The following is a 13,285-nucleotide window of genomic DNA, read 5'->3' as shown; positions in this document are numbered from 1 at the left end:
AGCTGATGTCGAAAACAGTAATAGAGGTTGAGGGTTTTCGATTTAGGTGTCTTCTTCATGGCTTCTCAGTGCCATTAGAAAATGCTAAATTATATATAGTACAGCACTAGCAATCCTCTACAATATTGCTATTGATATGAAAGAAGACCTGGATGTTACGGATGACGCCCCCAAGCAATCAGGCTGGACAAGCTGCTACAGCTGCTTTTATTGAAACATATTTTTAAGGCTGTTTTATTTACATAGGTGTGGATAGTTAAGGACGTGAAATAAATAAAAAGTTATATTTCATTTAAAACAGAGGTTTTATTTTTTTTATAAGTAAATATAATTATTCATTTAATTGCTGCTGTAATAATTTGAGCCTTAGAAGATGCTCCTGTCTAGCCCATTCGTGAGCTTCGGCAAGTTGCTTCTGTTTGAGCTCATGTGTTTCAGCCATCTGCCTTAGCAAACACTGGATCACTGCCGTGTTGCTGAGATTGGCACTTTCCACTATTTGAGATGCCTAAAAAATTCAATTATGATCGTTGAGGGCTTTTGAATGAAATAGTCCTTTTTTCCATCACATTAATACCAACCTCGCCCAACTTTTGCACTGCAGAACGTAGAATTCTATTCCTCTTTGTCTGAGGTTTTGAAGTTTCTATTAGCTGCAAATAATAAAATGTTATTAGTATATTAAGTAAATGTGTATATTATTGTTTTGGTTGATAAAATAAATACAAACTTACATTTGAATTATGAGTAGTATTATTAGAATCCAAGTTACTATAGTCGTATTTTTAATTAGACGAAGCCAACTGACAGTAGCTAATGTCACTTTGTAAAATAATGTTGCCATATTTAAAGTAATAGTGATGCGTTCAGTTCTTGTTCAATCAGATGAATGAACAATGAGTGTGAATAGTTTATCATTTCAATCAATAAAAGAATATTATTTCTATTTCAAAATTGTATAAAAGTGCTCTGATATAAGTAAGGTACTAATACTATGTAACTACAATCAGTTTTTTGACGTCTTATTACAAAGCGCGGCGCGGCTACTAGTGCCATCACCAATCATTAATTTAGGGGTTTTTACTTTGTCACAACACTATTTTTATTTCATTAAAAACTGACAACACCGTAAACGTTGTTGGGTTATAAGTGTGCAGCGGTAGTCGCGTGCAGCAGTTCAGTTTATTAATAAGTGACAATATAAAAACATAACAAGACCATAGCAACGCCAACTTTAAATAACGAACTATGACGATATAATATGTATGCAAATTACCAAAGAGTTTCCTCTAATACACCCCCTTGATTTGCATACACATTTAACAACAAATATGTACTAAATAGTCATTACAAAAATATACAGACATGCAATCTTAATCTACACCTAACATTGAGATGCAGCGGTAATGTTTCTGTCTTTGTAAAGCTTTTGTTAGCACATCCGCCGCCATCTCCTCGGTAGACACATACGATAATTGTATGTCAGTATTCTCCCTTAAAACACTTCTTATAAAATAATATTGAATATCGAAATGTTTAGTTCGGGCGTGGAAGACTGGATCCTCCGATAGAAATAAGGCACCTTGATTATCGCAGTACAACACTATGTTCCCGAAATCGCGCAACCCTATCTCTTTCATAAGACTATTCAGGTAAACTGCCTCTTTTATCGCCAAATTTAAACTAATATATTCGGCTTCGCACGTTGAAGTTGCTACGCATTTCTGTTTCTGGGATTTCCATGAAATCGCAGCCCCTCCTAACAAAAAAGCATACCCGGAGTATGACTTCCTATCTATAGGACAATTTGCCCAGTCAGCATCCGAATAACCAATTAAGCTCTTACCTGTTTTTCGATAAATCAGTCCATAATCGGCTGTCCTCTTAAGATAACGAAGTAATCTTTTCACCGCATTCCACTGTATCTGTCCAGGATTATCACAAAACGCTGCTAATCTTGTCACGGCGTGTGTGATATCCGGACGAGTTCCTGCTGAAAGATAAATCAAGCTTCCGATTAATTCTCTATATGGACATTCCTTCTCCAGCGGAATTTGTGAACCATCGGGTCTAAAATTCACCTCCATCGGCGTGGTCACTGTTTCTTTACAATTCTCCATGCCGAATTTTATCATCAAATCATTAATATATTTTTGTTGTGACAGTTTCGTGGCATACTCATTTTTGACAATGTCAATGCCTAAAATATATTTCGCCAGTCCATAGTCTTTTAAATCAAACTCTTTGGAAAGTTCATCTTTGAAAGATTGTATGAGACCTTTATTGCGTGAAACTATCAGTAAATCATCAACATAAACCGCTAAGTATATAGACGTATCAATGGAGTTACCGTCCAAATAGTAGAGACACGGTTCCTTCAAAGACTGTTTAAAATGCATTGACTTCAATTTATTGTCAAGTCTTTTGTTCCATTGACGTCCAGCTTGTTTCAAGCCATACAGTGATTTCTTCAATCGACATACATCTCCACCTGTCTTCAGATCATTTAACATCTTACGAGCCTGCTCTTTTAAGCTTTCGTCTCTTTCTTCTTTAATAATTCTACCTAAGCACTCTGTCAACAATTCTGGAACCTCCATATAAATTTCCTCGTCAAGATATCCATTCAGATATGCAGTATTGATATCCAACTGGTGTATCTCCATGTCTAATTCAACCGCGAGCGCTGTAAGCAGTCTTACCGTGTCTAGTCGGACGACAGGTGAAAAAGTGTTTCGGTAATCGATGCCATATCGTTGACTGTAGCCCTTGGCTACCAACCGTGCTTTCTTCTTCTCGGTTTTGTCAACGTTAAGCTTCGTTGTCAATACATATCGGCATCCTACCGCTTTTCGATTTCTCGGCTTTTGAACAATTTCCCATGTTTCATTTTTTACAAGACTTTTGACCTCAGACAATATTGCTTCCTCCCATAGAGCACGTTCAGCGCTACTTAGGGCATCCCCTAAGGAAGTTTCCACAGTCAACGCAACATCCTCAGGTAAAGTTTCTTCTGCACGGCCATTATTATCATTGGGTATCATTTTATAGACCTTCTTAGGTCGGCCAACTTGGCCTTTCTGAAGTTTTGGTCTTCCGGGACCTCTCTTATACGTTACCTCTGTATCAGCTTGCGCTATTTCACTATCTTCCTCATGACATAGAGAAGGTGAACCAAGGGGTGAATCAGTCGTCTCCACGATCATTTCTCGAGTTCCTGAATAAGATGTACTTGGTATTACGTCCACCTCTACATATTTCGGCTTCGGTGTATCAACATCAGCAGAAAATTGATCTAGCTGAAAAGGATCATGAGTAATTGCCGATTTCCTGTCATCATTAGTATCGAGCCTCGTCTTGCAGAATTTCACATCCCTAGCTATAATGGTTTTATGGTCTACTGGTATCCATACCTTATATCCCTTTTGGTTCATTGGATATCCAATAAATATTCCATTGACACTTCTGGCAGCAAATTTGTCCTTGGTTGGACTCTTGTCTAGAACATAAACTTCAGCTCCAAACTTTTGAAGATACTCAATCTTCACTGGAGAGCCAAACCACTTCTCGTACGGAATTGTACCACCCAAACTACTCGTGGGACAACGATTCCTAATATGACATGCCACCAATACAGCATCTCCCCAAAAACCTGCTGAGAGATTAGATGAAAGTAACATACACCTAGCCATTTCAACTAATGTCCTGTTCATTCGTTCTGCTACGCCATTCTGCTGTGGGGTTTGAGGTATAGTCAGTCTTCTTATTATCCCCTCTTGTTTCAGGAATTGATCAAACTTATTATTACAGTATTCTCCACCGTTATCAGTTTGTAAATACTTTATTTTCTTAGCGGTAAGGTTCTCAACATAGCTCTTGTATTCTTTGAAACATTCCAGAACACCACTCTTACTCTTCAGTAAGTAAACTTCGCACCATCTAGTACAATCGTCAATAAACGTGACAAAATATTTTGCACCACCGACAGTTTCATTTCGAATTGGCCCAACTACATCGGAATGGATGATGGACAGTTTTTCGTCACATGGTCCACTCGACTTGGAAAATGGGAAAGAAGTCATCTTACCCTGCACACAATACTTACAGTCGTATAAAATATTTATATTTGACATATCAACTTTAATGCCCACATGACCTAATACTTTTATTAAATCCTTCACATTTAAGTGACCTAAACGTTCGTGCCAGGATAGTAAATCGTTCTTAGTTTCGGAAATCGCAGAAACAGAAGCATGGCCCTCCCGCATATAATAAAGGTTGTTTTTTCGATCTGCTATGAACTTAATATTCCCTTCAGAATCGGTTACATAAGCTGAATCTTTCTTAAAAGTTACATTAAAACCTTTGCTTGTAATTTTAGATACGGAAATTAAGTTGCATCGCAAATCGGGAACATATAAAGTGTCTGATAGTTTTATCGGAACCTCCCCATTCAAACTCACAGTTCCTTTACCTTTTGCAAATGTACTCACATTGGTGGCCAAACTTAACTTACTACTGCAATTTGTCAAGGTGTCAAATTTTCCTTTCGATCTACAAAGGTGCGATGTACACCCACTATCTATGAGCCAGTTTCCTCCACATCCCGAACCAATCACTCCGTTACACTCTGAAACAGATAGAACACATGAGTTAAAATTCTCACTAGCACCTAACTCACTAACACATTTTGAGTCCTGCCTTGTTCCTTTACACGGGCATTCCGAAGCTTTATGCCCAAATTTATGACATCTGTAACATTTAAATTTAAACGCTTGATCCGGTTTATAATTCTGCGGATTTTTAGATGTAGAACTCTTCGTGGTTTTTCTCCTAGCGAACATTGCTGACGACCCCCTCTCTGTCTCCTTCCTTTGCTGTCGCCTAGAGGCATCTTCTTCAAGAATTTTAACTTTCAAAGAATTCGGGTCTGGCAATGAATCTCTAGTCTCCATCGCACATCTAAAGTTCTCATAACTTGGGGGCAGACTATAGAGTAAAATAATAGATGCAAGATCATTATTTATATTTATGTCCATGTCTAGTAACTTTTCTTTGGCTTCAAAGAAGCTTAACAGATATTCACGCATGTCGTCCTCCTCACACATCTTGTGTAATATGAGCTGCTTTAACAGTGTCGCTTTCTTAGCGGGACCCGAAGACGCGAAGATGCTTTCTAATTTGAACCAACATTCTCGCGACGTACTCGTCCCCTTAATGTGTCGTAGCTCACCTGGACTAATTGAGAGAATAATCTCCGCTCTCGCCTTTGCATCCGCCGCTTCCCAAAGCAACGCCTCTGCTGGCTCAGCTGGCTTCTTAATGCTACCATCCACATAGCCCCACACATCGCTCTTGATCAATAGAGCATGGGCCTGGATTCGCCATGAGTCGTAATTATCACGGCTTAGTAATTCTATCCGCACACTCGCCATCGTTACTAGGTTAAGCACTCTAGTTCCCCCTTTTTTTTTTTATTAATTTACTAGACTATGACTGGGCCCATAACCTTTTGTTGGGTTATAAGTGTGCAGCGGTAGTCGCGTGCAGCAGTCCAGTTTATTAATAAGTGACAATATAAAAACATAACAAGACCATAGCAACGCCAACTTTAAATAACGAACTATGACGATATAATATGTATGCAAATTACCAAAGAGTTTCCTCTAATAAACGTCAGTTGACTTCGTCTAATTAAAAATACGACTATAGGTATTATTATTTTCTGAAAATAATAATTATGTAAATAAGATACTCGAAATAATTATTCTAAGCAGATACATTGGATATAATATTTTCATTGCAAAGTCACCCCTATTGCAACTGAATAGAGTGGACGTGTGTATCCACTGCTGTGACGTAGACTGTATTAACAGTGGCACTTACTTTTTGCGATGCATCACTATCAAATTGGTTATAGTCCACCAGTGGCAGCAGTTTTACCAAGTTAATGGTGTCTTCACCTGGTGGTCCGCCACCACCAATTTTGTTTTTGGCAATGCGGTGTTCACTCTTTAATTTTTTGGCATCTACTTTGTTCATTCGCCACTGTTGTTTAAGCTCCACTAATGCCCGTTGTCTTAGGTTGAGCTCATTGAACCTGAAAGCATAGTTTTTGAAGTGAAACTTCTTTATCGTGGTTGGAAAAAAATTTAGTGTAACATTTTTCGGTTACGCGTCACATGTTTCGGTTACGCGTCACATTTGACCGTTACGCGCGACTTTTTCTCGTCCCTACCACGGTTGATTCGAAGAGATTCTAAACCATTAATAACAAAAATTTATAATAACTATAACAATGATACTAAAAATTATATTACAATTTATGAAATTCTGTAATAATCTTAGTGGTAATAAGGTAAAATGAAATAATTGTATTATTTGTATTCAAGTCTGTGATATTAAAAGCCTTTTGTTAAACTTTATCTAATTTAACTTTATTTAACCAATTTCTGTAAAGTTAGTTGCATATAGATAATTTTTCGAAAAATAAGGTCATAAAGAAGTTTCACTTCTAACGTGTGTACACTAGTACACGCACATTTTTTTTAAAAATATAACTAGTTTAATACCTACATTATAAAGTAAATATTAATAATTAACTCTGTTACAAACCTTTCAAATACCTTCTGCCAAGCATGATATTTCCGTTTATTAGTATTTGTGTCTGTACATTTGTCTTCGATTATATCGACGTAGTCCGCCAATACCTCCCTCAACAGCTTCTGTAGCGCAAAAATACTATTTAGTAAAGTAAGTAGGGTACATAGATGGGTGGTAAAAAGACAGCACAAAATATAATGTAAGTACCTATAGTAATATGCACATTGGACAATATCAATAACAAGTATACATAACATAACTTGACCTACCTTTTCCACAGTTTCCCAGTTAGGGGCTCGCACCCTTTTTACTTTATTTTCTGTACTCATTTAATAATTTGAGGTTTCGACAATACAAAAAAACACGAAAACCAAACGTCAAACAAACACGGCCGCGACGGTTGCCAGGGTAACAATAAATAAGGGTCGTTTAGTTATACACATCGATTATTGGTCAGAGAGGTGTTTATGCGCTGTACAAACTCTATTCACTGGATAACTATCACCTTGTTATAACGCATGTATATTGATTTTTTATTAGTAAGGCTGTGTGAATATAGATATACAAGTACATGGAGTGATAATATACTGGTACTTGATCATCTATTGGGGTCTTTACCTTAGTAATAATTAATTTACAAAGAAGTTTCACTTCTGACATGTGTATTGTGTACTTTGTACGCACGCCCTTTTTTTAAATTATATTCCTATCAAAGCCTTTATTATTTAGCTTCCTACTAAATACCTACGTTTCGGAAATAAGTGTGAAATATATTGTTGCAGTTATCGACAAGGACGCTACCAGCTTGCCCGTGATGCATACTTGGAAGCTGACAAATTATCAAAACATCCAGACCCTGAAATTTATTCTGGTTTAGGTATTAATAATCCTTTCTTAAATTTTTCACGCGGCTTAGTATACATGGAGTACCCGAATGTTGTTTTGACTATTTTGTATTGTTTTTCCAAATCTGATCACTTAACGGGTCTTATAAACTACAAGAGACACATGCTATTATTGTGTGTGTGACATTTTTATGTTCTTTAATATAATTGTGGAACATTTTTTTTGTTCTATCATTAATAGTTTTCACAGTGCATGCAAGGAAAGATATTTTATAGGCATTTTCTTTACACCTTTATTTAATTAAAATACTAATCAGTGATAATGTAGCATTCGAATGATGAAAGAATGATTAAAATCATAATATTAGTATAGGTTAAAAGAAAATCGAGTTATACACACGCAAGTTATGTAAGTAGATTAGTTAGGCTTAGTTAATTTACAAAAGTAGGTAGGTATTTTAGGTAAGAATAAAGAGCAATTCATACCAAGTTTTAACAATTAAGTTTACTTTATTTTTATTCAATAAATTCTACAATGTGTTGATGGTAATTATTTTTTATGTTCGTAGGCAATAGTTGTCACTTAGCTTCAAACGTGCTTCATTTTTTAAACATCCCTCTAACAACCACCACCGAACTTAACTTGCATTAGGTTTTTTATCCTTGTTAGATCACAACTCGAAGCTCGACAAAATTTGAAAATGTGGGGACTTTTATTACTTTTTATAAATGCTAATTATTTTTCTAAATCGCACAAATAATGTTTTACAGCGATGTGTGCAGAAAATCTCGACGACGTAAGTCATGGTATAGAATGGGCGAAGGCCTCTGTGCAGGCTGGAGGGGGAGAACGAGCTGGTGCTCTTCTGGCTAAGCTGCTTAAAGAAAATGGCAATGAAGATGATGCTTTAGCGGTCTACGATGACGTATTAGCGTAAGAGAAACGACGAGAGTTTCGTCTTGTTTATTTAATTTTTTGTAATTTAACAATTACCCACTTAAGCTTTGTCCTACAAAAATATGTTTTATATATTTGATTCAATAATTTAAGATGCTAAAATTCGAACATAGACGGAACATAAAGGAAACTTTTACAGTGAATCGGTACGTGACGTCTACTGTGTTTCACTTAGGTTTAAACTGTGAATTTATGTTTTATCTATATTTCTTGAAGAATTTATTCAGTAATTATTTCATTTAAAATGTTGTATTTGTATTTTTACTTATTGAAGTTATACTTCTTTAGGCGCGTTATGAAAAATTGATGAGAGTGAAATTTTACGATGCGCGCGCACCGTGACACAAAATTATCAGTATGAAGTTGCCCACTAACGAATTCTTTTTAATCCAGCCGGGCGCCGAGCATGCGCGAGCGAGATGGGAATAAGACAATCTACAAGTAAAAAGAAACACAATATGCGTGAAGTTAGCAGCTATGCCAAGAATTTTGAATGACCATAATGACCTTTTAAACAAATAAAGGAGTTTTAATTATTTTTTCAAAGAAATTTAGCTATGCTTTTTCACAAACACCTATTGTTACTTAGTTAAAAGGTTATGAAACATACCTAGTTATTAAATTGAATGAATAATATAATAAAATAATAAATAATAATTAATATTAATTAATAATTGAATAATATACTAAATATTAAATATTATTAAATTATTAACGTTAAATATTTATTATTAATTATTTAATATTTAAAAAAAATAAAGAAAGCCAAAGAAGTATAACTTCTTACGCGCGTACGTAAGTACACGCATCCTTTTTTTTAACTAAGTTAGGTGACCAATTAATAAAAGAACTATTTTCGACATCTGTCTTGCAGGTTAAACGCATGCGGAGCTGATACGCTCGCTGCAGCCGGAGCATTGCGACTACGTTGTGGGGATCCACGACGAGCGTTTCAATTGCTTGGTGAAGCACTATCTCAACAGCCAACGCAGCACGCAGCCGCTCTTGCATTGGCTGCTATGATGTTGCAACATAAGGATGTCGATGCGTCCTTAGCAAGATTAAAAGCTGCCTTAACTGCTCATCCTACATGTGTGGCAGCTCACACCGATCTGGGACTAGCATTGTTGACCAAAAAGAAATATGTTGCGGTAAGCATCTACTTTTGAATGAAATAAAGACGGTTGCATTGGCGCGATTTGTTTGATTGTGATTGGTCAAATGGCTAGTCGGCGCAACGCGTCTTTATTTCCTCTCATGTTTTCCTTCCCAGGAAATAATTTTATTTAACTGATAACTTTACCTTAAATATATCTACTAATTCCAGGCATTAACGTGCCTTCAACGGGCAGTGTGGGCAGCTCCGCTTAGTGCTCGAGCTGCTCACGATCTTGGACTAGTGCTTCTGATATGCAAGCGACCAGCGTCGGCATTTAATAGACTTGCTGCTGCTGCTGCTTTGCAACCATCACAGCCATACACTGTAATATTTTGCCCATATTATTAATTGGTTTTAATATATGTACTTCGAAATTATTTTACTTTTGAGACGCTTTAGGAAACTAAGTCTCGGGGATCAGCCAATAAATTAGTTGTATAATCTGTAATATCTGTGTATAATCTGATTATAATGTTTATTGATTTAAGAATAATCAAGATTGAGATAAGGTTCCGAAACGAGACTTAGCGCTAAGTATGACTTTCGTATGTCAAAAACTCAGTTCCTGCTAAGTCTGAACTCTGATGTTGTCATACAAAAAAATTCATTAAAATTAGTTTCCTGTTTTCGATACATTTTAATATGCCAACCAAAAGCTTGAATATATTACCATAATAGTGTTAATTGGTGTCTTTCAAATAATAATAATAAAATAATATTTATAGGTTCTCCTTATTGCTATAGCGTTAGAGCGTCTTGAAGATCCAAGAGCAGATGCTGCCTACGCCAAGGCAGTATCCCTTGACCCTGAAGATGCTCTCATTCGGATAAATAACGCTGCAAGACACGCTCGGGCGGGTCGATGTACTGAAGCTGCCCAAGAAGCAGTTTTAACGGCTCAATTATTAAGACGAGAGAATAATCTACAGGTATGAAGAATGCCGTTTCATACCCAATGGATATTCATTTAGGCATATTTCTGCATCTTTCCATGTGCCATTTTTACATATTTTTCTCCGGAAATACCTAGAACTGTGGGATACTTCACCTGCGTGAGTTACGCAGATAATTCGTGTTCGTACGCGGCAAATGGAAAAATTGTGAATATCTTGTCGCATACTGGGGACGAATTCTGAAAGAATTAAATGATAGCAAGTAGGGGTAATTAATTCATTAATAGCATGCAAAAACAATAAATCTTTGCTTATAAATTCGAAAATATTTTATTCTTCAATATCCTTTAGCCAGTGGCGTAACAATAGGGTGGCAGGGCTGGCAAAATGCCACGGGCCCCCTACCCAAGAGGGCCCCTGCCCAAGTGATATTATGTTCTATGGATGAAGTCTCCAATACGCATTGGGCTAGCGTGGGGACTACAAACCATCCCCTCTCGCCTAAGAATGGCCTATGGCCATTAGTGGGACATATACAACGTGTGATTGAGTACGCTGAAAATCTCGAAGTTTATTTAAATTAAACTGAGTTCAACGTGACGATTTTTACTGATAGAGCCCCATCATAAGAATTTGCCACGAGCACCAGATGGTATAGCTACGCCACTGCCTTTAGCAAAAGGATTAAAGTGCTCAAATTGGAGTATAACATTACCATTTAAAAACTAAGAAAGAACAGTGTCTCAAAGCCTACGATAAATCAAGTCCGATGATGGTCACATAAGCTCAGATAGTTTTTTTTTTAGTTGGCGGCATCCTTAGCTCTGCTGATGTCACTGCTTCGGGAAGCAGGAGTTGAGCTTTCCACGGACGCTATCGAAAACACACCAAACCCCACTACTACTACCACCAGCTCTCCAGATAACGAAGATTTTGCGGCTGATGAAGTTTAAGCAAAGCACAACAAAAAATAACATATGCGTCGAAATGTAATGTCCTCGTTCGTTTTAAAATCGTTTAAAATATACATTTTATAGTAAAAAGTAATCGAATTTTATTTTTATGTCATGAGTAAGAGATAAGCACAGTAGGTACACAATGGCGTCCATTTATTACAAATTTTCAAACACTTTGTATCTACTGGTACACTATCACTAAGGCCTATTCTTTAAGTAGGAATACCGATAACCACGCTCTTTATGAACATATTGCATACTCTTTCGAAATTTTATAAACTGCCAGTTGTAATTTTTATTCAGTTTACACTGTTTATGTTATGGAATATTGCTCCATATTGTAAATGTTTTACGTAAGAGAAATATTATGTTTTTTATTTTCATCGAAAATACTTTTTGGTTTGGTAAGTCACATTCTAGCAATTTCATTATTATTTTTTACTATCATTAACTACTTTAAATTTAATTTAGGCCAATAATCAAGTCGCCCAACAACGCGAAGCTAGTCTTATTGTACTTCCTCCGATTATATTGGGATATGATGAGTTCTACGATGACGGAACAAAAGATAAATCCAGTAGAGAAAACGATAAATCAAGTCACGAAAAAGAAAAATCTGTAGCCAGTAGTGAAGATAAAAATGACAAAAGTCAAAATACCCAAGATCATCATGGTAATAACAATCATAATGGCCATAACCATAATTCTCAGGAAAAAAATGATAAAGATCGTTCCGATGATGGTCATCGTCCTAAGAGTAAGGAAAACGGTGATAAAAATGTTGGAGAACGATCTCATAAGTTATCACATAAAATTAAATGTCGTGCTAGAAATGGTAAATTCAATGGAAAATCTTGCCCCTTTAAGAAAAAAGAATAATTAAGAATTAATATTCATTATGAGTTCTGCATTTGTGGATAGACTGTGCGGAAAGAGAACCGTCGTAGGATTGGAGGTTGCAGCAGTTTCCAACCCAATTACTTTTCTGTTATGTTGACCACACCGTTATATATATATAGTTCGACACTAAACATACCTATTATATAGTTCGCGTAACCTCTACTTTCTACTACTACTTCTTTTCTCATAGACTCTATTCAGATATACAAAATTCTAATCCTAATTAAAATGCGAAAAGTTGGCATCACTGAACACAGTCTGTAGTCTGATGAACTCTGAAGCATGATTTGATTTTATTTGTCAACATCAAATGTCTATATTTAGATTTGTCAGTTGTCACTTGGTTTGTTAGTTTGAAAGATTTTGAAAGTCACATTTAGGTATACAATTTTGTTGTTACTTGTGTCTTGTACATCTTGAATTTTGTTATTTATAATATTTTTATTCCAATGTTTCGATAAGAAAACTGACGAGATTTGAAATAGTAATATATAATTGGAAACGAGATATTATGAGTATTCTATCAATATTTCTGGGTGAATTTATTAATATTATGTTTAAATAATCATGTAAAAATGAATTAAAAGTTTGATCTCTAAATTTAACCTAAAGCCGGCTACAAGTAGTTTTGCATTTTGTCATCATGACTACAATTAAGTGTAAGTACATACTTAAATTTTTAATGATTTTGATTTACATGTTAAGTTAAGTTAAAAAAAGTGTTGTATAATTTTAATTCCTTTAGCAAACCTTGAATGTTTACTTTGCATGCAAACTGCTAATTGTGTAACAAATAACTTAGGTGCTTGTGTAAAATAACCTTGCCATTATATTTGGTAGGATATAAACATTATTTTTAAACCTAAAAGTATTCTTTTAATACAACTATTCTCCATACTGTTTTAAAGAAGAACCTGTAATTCTTTATATTACCACAATACATATAGTTTATTGTAAACTTTTTTTAATTA

The 13,285-nt window shown here is 35.7% G+C and overlaps 2 protein-coding genes across 3 annotated transcripts in view; one reads left to right on the top strand and one right to left on the bottom strand.

The window, feature by feature from the left end:
• Nucleotides 1–286: 286 nt before the first annotated feature.
• LOC125055899 lies at nucleotides 287–7,587 on the bottom strand. Its single transcript, XM_047658612.1, has 5 exons — nucleotides 6,873–7,587; nucleotides 6,616–6,725; nucleotides 5,887–6,100; nucleotides 582–653; nucleotides 287–508 (listed from the first exon to the last, which is right to left on the bottom strand). Exons 1-5 carry the CDS (start codon nucleotides 6,930–6,932, stop codon nucleotides 332–334), a joined length of 633 nt encoding a protein of 210 aa, XP_047514568.1. The 5' UTR covers nucleotides 6,933–7,587; the 3' UTR covers nucleotides 287–331.
• Nucleotides 7,588–11,586: 3,999 nt separating this feature from the next.
• The window catches only part of LOC125055877 (protein disabled), a 39,040-nt gene continuing 37,341 nt past the window's right edge, over nucleotides 11,587–13,285 (top strand). The window contains exons 1-2 of one of the 2 annotated variants that reach the window (XM_047658586.1): nucleotides 11,587–11,818; nucleotides 11,886–12,973. The gene's annotated coding sequence lies outside the window, so the exon portion shown is untranslated. Of the gene's footprint in view, nucleotides 11,819–11,885; nucleotides 12,974–13,285 lie in introns of those variants that run through there. The other variant, XM_047658567.1, reaches the window with a different exon arrangement.

Source organism: Pieris napi, chromosome 2 (genome assembly GCF_905475465.1).
Source record: "Pieris napi chromosome 2, ilPieNapi1.2, whole genome shotgun sequence".
NCBI lineage: Eukaryota > Metazoa > Arthropoda > Insecta > Lepidoptera > Pieridae > Pieris > Pieris napi.
The sequence above is the reverse complement of the archived record's forward strand: the minus strand, read 5'-3'. Positions and strand labels throughout refer to the sequence as shown.